Genomic DNA, 10,581 nt, shown 5'->3' with positions numbered 1-10,581 from the left:
GAAGCAGTCATGTCTGTTTAGCAATGTAAATAACCTACTATATTCGCTGGGGACAATGGTATTAGGTTAATTAATAAGGGTGTATGGGTGATGATTTTTTGCATTGCACAAAATGTGAAGAAAATGTAGTGCAGTTTGAATAGTGCCAGTGAAACTGCTTCAGGAGAAACTGAAAACACGCCCACTACTATTGCCAAGTATCAAGGTCATTCACAACTTCACCCCCAGCTGTGCGTAATCTCTGGTGACCAATGAGCGAAGAGATGACCCAAACGCCACCTCTTGGTCTGCTCTGGTTAAGTAAACATGTTTGGGGAGCCAATGGAGCACATCAGTGTTTGAGCTTGAAGAAGGTGTCTGTCTCTGAGCTGAACTGGAACTCCACTCTAAAGATTGTTGGTGGACATAATCATTTGGCAACAAGTGGCTTACATTTGTTGAATTTATCAACACGGAGATACCTTGGCAAATCCTTTGAGGAGGAGACGCGGCGATCACCATTATATTGGACACCCTTTTTTACCCTTTACGTGACTACTTATTTTCGGGGTGAACGGGCTTATAACAACATTCGACGCTAGTTTTTCCCACACATTTTACGAAGGGCCCGCCGGCCATCCAACTCGATTCTAGTGTAAAAAATGTCTGAGAGCTCTAACAGCCCGCTTTCAGATTGTAACAGCCGACCGTATGACTTCAGCCGAGGGGTCAATCCGTACGCCCATCAGGTTGGTTTGGGCCCGGAAGGCGTAATGAGTGCCGCCGGAGTCGGAGTCGGACCCATCCAATTTCCCCACGGCATCCTACAACAAGACCCGAGTGCTGCCGCCAGTCTCTTTTTCAACAAAACGGCCTACAACGGCATGGCGACAACGACATCGCAAGCCTTCTTCCCGTTCCCACCGGTCGGCGCCGGCGATTACCGGGCGCACGAGCTGCAGGCTGGAGGAGACTATGGCCACCCCAAGCACTGGTATCCTTTCGCCGGGCCGGCAGATCAGGCCGTATACACGGGGCAGGTGGCCAGCGTGACAGCCGCCACCCAGCCCATGAACATGAGCCCCCCCATCGCCGAGACCAGGGAGCAGATCACGCCCGAGATCAAGACCGAGAAGGACAGCAGCGGCGACGAGTCCTACTCCTCGGAGGTCAAGATCCAACCGTATCCAACGACGCCACAGGCCGCCATGGCGCACCACCACACCGGGGTATACTACTCGACCCCGTGGAATCCGTCCTTTTGGCCGGGCCTGGCCCACATGACCACGCCGCCCACCATCGCGAATAACAACCCCAGCAACAACCCGTCTATTGCGTCTTCGTCCGCGTCTTCCCCGTCTCTTTCCCCGTCGCCTCCCAGTAACGGGGTGCCAGGGAACGTGTTCTTCAGCGGCAGCGCGAGTCAACCCGTGTCCGCGCCCCAGGCGCAGAACCCCGTCGGGTCTACAAGGAGCAGCGGGTCGTCCAGTGGAGCATGCAGCGATTCCGAGGAGGAGGTTAGAACAAAAATCTTATTATTTTGTAATGTGTGTTCCGCGCCTGGGTGTGATGATGGATTATTATTTATTTTATTTATCTGAATGTAATGTCTTTATTCGCTTTTCGTTAATGTCTGTATTCTTCCTATAGGAAAATCTTTCCACGGAGGAACTAGAGCAGTTTGCCAAGGATCTGAAACATAAACGTATCACCTTAGGGTTCACCCAAGCTGACGTTGGCCTCGCCCTGGGTAACCTTTATGGTAAGTTTTATTATTTTTGTACATTGTTGTAATGCTTTTTCATTGGAAAGTGGTGTGGGTCTACATGTAATTCTCAGTAGCTGTAGTGTGTAGAGGCTGCATTTCAGTTGTCAAATTGAGTAGTTATTGCCAGTCAATTTATTTGTAGGCATATAGTAAGTCCTTATACAGCAATGGTAGTGAAATGGACCAGAGTAGCATAAGTGACCATTACCCCCCCCCCCCTATACAATCTCCAAATCTTTCCAAAACACCACCCAGATTCATACATTGTTGGGTCTAATGCACCACCATAAACACACAATGCATATGCCCACATTGTCTTAATACCAGGTAATGCACACATTCTATCGTTATGTCTCAACTAACAGACATGTAAGTCTGAAGGACACAGTTTCCACTGATCTCATGTCATTCATTAGTTTTCACAGTGTAACTGGTCTATGAGCAGTGAACATGTCTGATGCATTTAGGTAGGCGCTAGACCACCCGGCCTGTATGATGGCACCAATTGGGAACAAATGGATTGAAAAGTACAGGACCCAGAACTAACCACACAGACGTTTCCAACTCTCCTAGTAGTTTAAGCCAGCAATATATGTATATATTTTAATATGTATACATTTTTTTCCTTTTGTGCGCAGGTAAGATGTTCAGTCAGACCACCATCTGTCGTTTCGAGGCTCTCCAGCTGAGCTTCAAGAACATGTGCAAGCTGAAGCCTCTTCTCCAGAGATGGCTAAATGAAGCGGAGACCTCTGACAACCCACAGGATGTAAGTCTGCCTATTGCGTGACCTCCACACTCACTTTTTAGCCATACGAGACACATTCACTGTATAGCATAGGCCTGTTCTTTCCTTTCAAGTCAAATTTTGTCTACTGGTAGTAGTGTGCATAATGTCAGAACTTGTTGTGCTGCTTCCTGTCCTGGATTCAACGCTAACATTGTCACGCTTTTTCTTTTATGTCAGATGTACAAGGTTCAGCGAGTATTTGTTGACACCAGGAAGAGGAAGAGACGGACCAGCTTAGAGGGGACTGTGCGTTCTGCCCTGGAGTCCTATTTTATCAAGTGTCCCAAGCCTAACACGGGCGAGATTACACATATTGCTGATGACCTGGGCCTGGAGAGAGATGTAAGTGCACTGTAATATTTGACTTGTATCAGTGTTTTTGTCGACTAAAACTAAGACGAAAAATGTTCGACTACCTTTTTTTTCACTGACAAAAACTAAATGAACTAAGCTATGATGATTGATGACTAAAACTAAGACTAAATGTATTGACAATTTCGTCAACTAAAACTAGACTAAAATGTTAGGTAGGGACTAGTGGACAAGAGATCCAGTACTATCTAGTCATTTTACAGCTTGTAGATCGGCTGTGAAAAAAAATACGACATCAAGGTCTGCCAAAATATATTTTAGTCGACTAAATCACCTGTAGATTTAGTCGACTAAAAATCTTATTATGATATCTAGTCGACTAAAACTATTGACGAGACTATGACTAAAACTAAAATAAAAAATGTGCTTCCAAAAACAACACTTGTATCCATCAAAGGTGTCTAGTTCTATGTCTAACTCGTCTTTTTATTTATTTTTGCAGGTTGTACGTGTTTGGTTCTGCAACCGCCGACAGAAGGGCAAACGCCTGGCGCTGCCACTGGACGAGGAGTCTGAGGACCATTCCCCCCATGCAAACCATTACTACGAGCAGAGTCCTCCTCAGATGAACATGCCCCAGCATTCTCCTCTTCCCGGGCAACTCCAAGGCTATGCCACGGCCGGCTACCCCGGAGCCCATCCGACTGTATACATGCCCGCTCTCCACCACCGGACAGACGTCTTCAAGCAGACCATGCACCCCGGGCTGGTCGGTGGGCTGGTCGGTCACCTGACTGGATAAATATGCATTCACTCACAACATCCCTCGCTCGGACATTGGGCTGGATGTTACTTTTTATTTTATTTTTTTATTTTTATTTTTTAAGATGGGGATCATTCAAAGACTATTTCATATCCCCCCTTTTTTATTTTCGGACTTGGTGCACGTTATTATATATATATATTTTTTAAAGATGGGGATCATTCAAAGACTATTTTATATCCCCCCTTTTTTAACATTTTCTGAATCGGTTACGTATGCCGCTTGCCAAAGAATCTTGGGTTCTGCGGTCATACGCGTACCATATAAAAGACTTGTTCTTTGCAGAGGGCCAAATGCACATCCATCTTACTTGGCCAAACCACCAGAGAACAGTTCAACCAATCAGCAACACATTGGTTTCCTCAGACTGAAAGGAACTATCGATTTTTAAGCATGCTGTAACACTATCGAAGCATGAGCATGTCGACATTGTAACTGTTCGTTCAGTACGAGGACTTGTTGTGTTGATGTTCAACTCTGAACTCTACTGTCCCAACACCAAAAGACTGCCATATGTTAATTATTTCAGGGTTTGACCATTACATAATGCTTTTGCACAAAGTAGCTTTATACGATTTTTTTTTTTACTTTTACATTTTTGTATGCCTAAATATCGCTGCTGTTCCTCTTATCTATGCAGAGCTGCAAGTTTTTTTTTTTTTGATGATTGTTTACATCATTGGAAAGGCTTTTCATGGCCATGGTGAGATTATAGTTTAAAATATTGAGATTGTGTCTCTTAAACTGAAATGAAATGTTCTGAAAAGATAAATGAATGGAAAGTCTGTTTTGCACAAAGACTGAAGCACATGAAATGGGTCGCAAAACTGCTGATTGCAGCTTTGAGTAAAACAAACGGGTGTCATCTGATGTATCTAACTTGTTACCTGCCTAGCCTTTCAATAAAAAATATATTTTCCTTGACATTGATTGGTTTATACAGTATACTAAACCCAACTGCGCTGTTACAGATGCAGATTTTATTATTTTTTTCCTAGCATACATGGAAGTGGGTTGGGTTGATACTTAAGCCCTAACCACACCAAAGGTTCGATGTGGTTTTAGCGTTGTCCCTGCGATGTGATATGTCCTGTTGCACATTGACGCGCGTCGTCCCTAGTGATTCAACGCAATGGCACAAACCACACCACGGGTCAAGACGGTTTTAGCGTTAACTCCTTGCAACCGTTTGGACCCAAGGAGCTGCAAGTGTGGTTAGGGCTTTAGAAATCACAATTGCACAGTTTCCCTTATTGCTGACAATGCAACTAGAAATGATTCTGGTATCACATTATGCTTTGGATACTTTGGGGGAAAAAAGCACAGGGAAGTACAGGAATTAAACCTAGTAAGAAAGCACTATGGCTTGTTTCCAGTTCTATGTACTCAATTCATCAATAGCAGGGGTGTCCGAAGTGCAGCCCGGTGACATATTTTCTACGGCCCTCGGCTTTACATTTACGTTTTTTTTATTAACCTGCCCAGGTTTCCCACAGTATAATTTGGCAGATTCCTTGTTCCTTGTCTCATTCTGAAGGGGTAAAAAAAAGGCTATTTATTTCATGTTTTACCTTGGGCTTCTAGCTACATTTGGTAATGTGAAATAAGGCTGAAATGTTAATTTTTGTGTTTTGTTCACAGCACACCTAACCAAAAAAAAACCACGATATTAAATATTGATGGTTACATAAAATTGTTTAAATTCATATGTATGATTGTGTTATAGTCCGAAGGCACATTATGTCAGTCGAGAAGATGTAGTTGGCCCCTGGGTGTTTTGATATTTTCTAATATGGCCCCTTCCCCTTGGGAAAAAGTTTACACTAAACTGAACTAAAGCGGTTCTCATTCCTGATGATGGGAGCATCACATGTCCTATCTGTTTGCTGCTGGTGTGATGCCATTTCCCATGCTGTAAACCTTCTTTTTGGGAATAAATCACGATGTGGCTGCATTTTACCTCCAGACTCTGTGCTCATTTCCAGCCGCTTATTGGGCCAACACTATTGGTGCCTGTATTCTCTCAACCTCTTGGAACAGGGTTTCTAAGGTGGGGGAACGTGTACCCCTAGTGGCACGTGGATGTAATACAGGTGGTATGTGAAGTGAAAAATTGAACAAAAAATATTTGACCATATTTAAACAATGATAAAACAAAAACTAAAGGTTCAAATAAACTTGACCGGCAACTCTTGTTTTGAGCAATACTTTACTGTTAAACAGTAGGCCTACTGTTTTATTTAATATGAAGATAGACATACAATGGCCACTCATTTTCATTTGAATTTCAAATTCATTGAAATGAAAAAAATTTCATGAAATTTCATTTCATTTCAAATTCTTAAAATCTTTCACTCCAGTTATTTGTAATGTTACACTACAAAAGGTGGCTCATGATACATAACCTGTGGTTTTCTCTTGCCGTTTTCAAAGCAAAATATAGTTTTTATGTATTTTTTTACCCATTAACCCAGGCTTCAAGGTCAGTGTAAACCTGATGTTGAGGTAACGTGTCATACTGAGAGCAGATTCTACACAACCTCTCTCTCCAGTCAGTGTAAAGCTTCACCTTCCAGTTTTGTTTCCAAGCAAAATAGGCGGCGTAGCTTTTCTTGTCACCCGCCAGCCGTTTCAGATGATTCCCCAAGTCCTCTATTGATGCAAACTCATCGACGTGGATGAAGGAGTTCGGTGGAGCCACAGCCCTGTAGTCCTCCAGCGATGGTCCGAGAACGACGGGCACGGCGCCTCCCTGGTACGCGTTCCTCCACAGCTTCTCGGTGATGTAATCTCTGGAGATCGAGTTCTCAAAGGCCATGTAGAAATAGCAGCGGGAGATGGTAGGCAGGAGGGCTTGGGAAGACAGCGGTTCCCCTTTCCATCTCCCATACACGCGCACAGGAACTACGGCGTTCAGCTCTCGGTAGACTTGGCTTCTCCTGTGGCGGGAACGATAGTTCCTAACCACCCAACATACCAAATTGCTTTTATTCACCGCAGCGCCTTCAGCTCCCCGTTCCTCACCGCCGGGCTCTGTCGAGACCAGCTCCCCGTAAGGGATTTTAATATCGGCGTCTCTCCTGTAGGACATGGTCAAGTTGAAGGCGCTGGCGTAAGGGCCCAGGTCCCCGTTGTGCTCGGGGGACTCCAGGGACATCCAGACCCACCTTTGACCTCGAGGCCGTGGCAGATCGTGGGGCAGCTTTTGACGTCTCTCTTGCAATTCTCTGTTGTGGAAGACCACCACGTCCGCTGTCGGGTACAGAGAACGCTGGTCCACCAGGCGACAGTGCGGGACGCCATACCGGTCCCAGCACACGTCACCCGTTAGGTTGTAAGAGCTGCCGAAAGGCCAGTACCACAGCAGGACAGTTACGGTGATGACGCCATGACCGGTGGAGGTGAAGGGGGATGTCAAGGTCTGGAATCCCCACTGCCATCCAACAGCGAAAATGACAGAAGAGGTCAAAAGAACATAGAGAAAGGGATGTCTCCTCATTGAAGTGATATTTTCACCTTAGTGTCAACATGAGCCCTGTGTGTGAGAGAGAGAGAGAGAGAGAGGGAGAGAGAGAGAGATATTTTGCCTTCTATCTTTATTTATACAAGTTTTAACATACGTTTATAATGATATTTTGTGCATACTATAATAATTATAGTACACATAAAATCAATTATTATAGTATAATTGATTCCCCGACAAGTTTCATAGATACAAGACAAAAAGTAACGACAATCAAGACAACTCTTTGAGGGGCCTCAAACACTGTGACTGTTACTGCAGGCATTCGGAACAGGATGTGGTCAAAGATTTATGGCGTTATGCAAAGGATAAAAGTGGGACTTTTATATGTATGTTTAGTCGTTTATAATGTAAATCGCTGCTGCACTGGACGTAGGCTATACAATGTACATAGGCAATGCACAATGATCACCTTTGGCATTGAAGGTGCAATTATCACTTTTTATCTGCTTGTACCTCAGTTTTATATTCAGAAGAACAGCAGAATATCAGTACTTCTTATTTTGATAATAATAGTATATCTGTGTGAAGAGCACATCCTAGCAACACCCTCTCCTGACCACAACGAGCACATCCTAGCAACACCCTCTCCTGACCACAAAGTCAGAAGCACATGGTAACACACAGTCAACCCCAAAAGAAAACAAAATCCAAACTTCAAGCTCCGCACTAACCTGACGATGAGTACAACAATCTGTTCCTGCGGTCATCACAGAAGCAGCAACCATCGGCACACAATTTTGAGATGGAATGGCAAGTCTCTTATAAAGATGATGATCAATTTGAACAAGATTGAAAGAAAGTTGCTATACGAGAGACACACCCGTGTTATGTGATCTGATCTCTCTCTCTCTCTCTTGTGATTACTCTCTTGCCCAATTGATGCTCTATGAATGACGATAAGAGGAAGTTGTGGTAAAGTATCAACAGGAGTGTCCCAAAGTTTCGTAACCCTACCACATGTTCATGAATTGCAAATGCATTTACAGGAACCGGGCATGGCAATAGCAATAGTTTACACTGAGAAGAGGGAATTAAATCAAATCAGTTGCCTTCATATTAATATCCTTTTTTTCAGTAACAAAGTAGACAAGGGCTGGATGTGAAATGACAGTGTGGAGGCTATCCTCCACACTGTCATTTCACACGCTTTACATGTGTGGGGGCCAGGGAAGGGCACAAAGAAAAAAGGACAACTTTATTAGCAGAAACAAGTAAAATAAGAATTAAAAACAGTACAAGTAACAACTTAAAAACAGGTCAGCTTGGGAAGGCTAGTCTAAACAGGTGGGTTTTCAGTGCGGTTTGAAGGTAGGGAGAGAGGGGGCTTTTGCTCCTCACCCTCCTCCACCCCAGCTATACACCTGTCGTTTTGGATCTGCTGTTTAGGTATACAGGGGATTCGGAGTCCCTATGGTTGGGACTGATGCGCATGATCACAGTACCTAAAAGCAGATCCAATTCATCGCCAAACAAATATATTGCTCATTTTATATTCAATAAATATATATTCCATCCATGAGTTGTCCTGAGTCTGACTGAACAGGGTTAATGTGGTTTTAATGCATGCAGGTTTTTTCATTATTCTATGATGTGAGACTGAGGTGCAGTGTTGCTTTCCAAAGTATCTCATGGAAAAAAAGTCTTAATTCTAGATAAATGACACAGATATCAATATGCTTACTTTAATTGTTTATGTTTGCAGATTCGAGTATTTGATTATTTTATTATTCTTGGGGTTTAAGTGGTTTTTATTGTTAACCATTTTAAAACCAAAGGAGATCAAATCTCTCACTGTTAAGAAATACAAATAAAACAGGATGTTAAACAGGAAGCTTGCCTGCACCGTAATGCCTTTTATACAGAACTCTCCATTTCACTCTCTGCACCAAGTAAACAGGAACTGTGTGCGTTGTAACACATTTTCGTATAGTTTCTGTATCTTGTAGTCTTTAGAGTTAATTTTCATCATGAGAGTTAAATGAACCTACAGTGCTACTATATGATCTCATCATCCTAGGTAGAGGCAATGATGGAATATTGCAGATTTCCACTAGCCAAATAAAATTCTGGTGTGTTCAATATTTTGTTCTTGGATGCTAATAGTTAATATTAGGGTTGAAGCTTGAAGGACATGGTGATCGAGGCCTCCATCATGCCATATAATATAATTACAACCCACTGGCTCCAACCACTGGGTTATATGAGGAACTACACAGCTTCCAATAGAGGGTATGCGTGTGACATCATCATCAAACCAGGAAGTTATGCAGGGACGCCTACTGAGTGGCAAAAAACTACTTTCTGGCCTTGACAGCCCATACATCCACACAGAAAAGTCTTATCTGATTGCATTAAACAACATTAAACAATGTTTAACTCACTTTGCCTGTTGCTTTGCCACTCGATGTGCCATTCACTTTAAGCATGCGCATACTCTCTATTGTAGCCCTAGCTGCACACACACACACACACACACACACACACACAGTCAGTAGTAATCAGTATTGGTTTACAGCTGCTGCTAGAGGCGTAAAATACAAGTGATGAACGGAAATCTTTGCAGGTAATAAAGTCCAATAAAGTATTCCATAGAGCAGGAGTGTGTGAATGTATGTGTGTTGAAGTAGCCTAAGATTTAGACTCTCGTAGATGTATTTTTCGATTCTGACGTCATCCCTCGAAAAATACATACGAGATTCTAAATCTTTAGGCTGTGTTGATTTCATTGGTTTCATAAATGCCAATACATGTGCCAATGTAGTGTGTGTGTGCGTGCGTGCGTGTGTGTCTGTGAATCAATGTTTAACTGTTTCAGATAAATCTTGGTCCAGAATGACCACTAGATGGGAGTGTGCTGTTGTAAAAATGGCCAGTTACCCAATGCAATTGTTCATACATGCAGTATTTATTTTTTATACCTTTTTCAAAATGCTATCATCTTGTTACCAACAAATAGCATCGATTCCTCACACATACTGTGTCTGACTGTACAGGATAACTATGTTAAATGTCTAGCGGATTGTGATTTGTAGATTCAGTGGGACGTCACAGATAAATTTGATTGATTGATTGAAATATTTATTAACAGTTTGCAGAATTACAGTACCTTTCAAGCACAAACTCAATACAAAGACTGTTAACTGTGAGTGGACGACCCAATTAAGCATTACACTTGTTTACAATAGAGCGTCGCAGTCCCGCCCCCTACCATGGCCCAGGAAATGAAACCCAATGCATTATTCTCATAGACATTTCGTAAAGTATTTATTTAAAGACGGTTACGCCGCGGACAAAGCCAACTCGAGTCGTGACAACTCATGACAACACAAACAATATTTTGGACCAAACAAATAATTAGAAAGAAGAAAAACAACAAAAAAGTG

The 10,581-nt window shown here is 42.9% G+C and overlaps 2 protein-coding genes across 3 annotated transcripts; one reads left to right on the top strand and one right to left on the bottom strand.

The window, feature by feature from the left end:
* The first annotated feature begins 344 nt into the window (after nucleotides 1-344).
* On the top strand, nucleotides 345-4,596 carry LOC306939141 (POU domain, class 5, transcription factor 1-like). The gene is made up of 5 exons (XM_079523654.1): nucleotides 345-1,496; nucleotides 1,630-1,741; nucleotides 2,386-2,516; nucleotides 2,715-2,879; nucleotides 3,352-4,596. The coding sequence occupies exons 1-5, from the start codon at nucleotides 642-644 to the stop codon at nucleotides 3,649-3,651; spliced, it is 1,563 nt and encodes a 520-aa protein (XP_079379780.1). The 5' UTR covers nucleotides 345-641; the 3' UTR covers nucleotides 3,652-4,596.
* Nucleotides 4,597-6,085: 1,489 nt separating this feature from the next.
* Nucleotides 6,086-9,678, bottom strand: fut7 (fucosyltransferase 7 (alpha (1,3) fucosyltransferase)). Of its 2 annotated transcripts, none has more exons than XM_079524511.1 (2): nucleotides 9,580-9,678; nucleotides 6,086-7,207 (listed from the first exon to the last, which is right to left on the bottom strand). In XM_079524511.1, the coding sequence occupies exon 2, from the start codon at nucleotides 7,169-7,171 to the stop codon at nucleotides 6,131-6,133; it is 1,041 nt and encodes a 346-aa protein (XP_079380637.1). In that variant the 5' UTR covers nucleotides 7,172-7,207; nucleotides 9,580-9,678; the 3' UTR covers nucleotides 6,086-6,130. The 2 variants fall into 2 exon arrangements, with proteins under 2 accessions (XP_079380637.1, XP_079380636.1); XM_079524510.1 differs by lacking the exon at nucleotides 9,580-9,678 and adding an exon at nucleotides 7,870-7,993.
* Nucleotides 9,679-10,581: the final 903 nt, after the last annotated feature.

Source organism: Electrona antarctica (genome assembly GCF_951216825.1).
Source record: "Electrona antarctica genome assembly, chromosome: 16".
Classification (NCBI taxonomy): domain Eukaryota; kingdom Metazoa; phylum Chordata; class Actinopteri; order Myctophiformes; family Myctophidae; genus Electrona; species Electrona antarctica.
The sequence above is the reverse complement of the archived record's forward strand: the minus strand, read 5'-3'. Positions and strand labels throughout refer to the sequence as shown.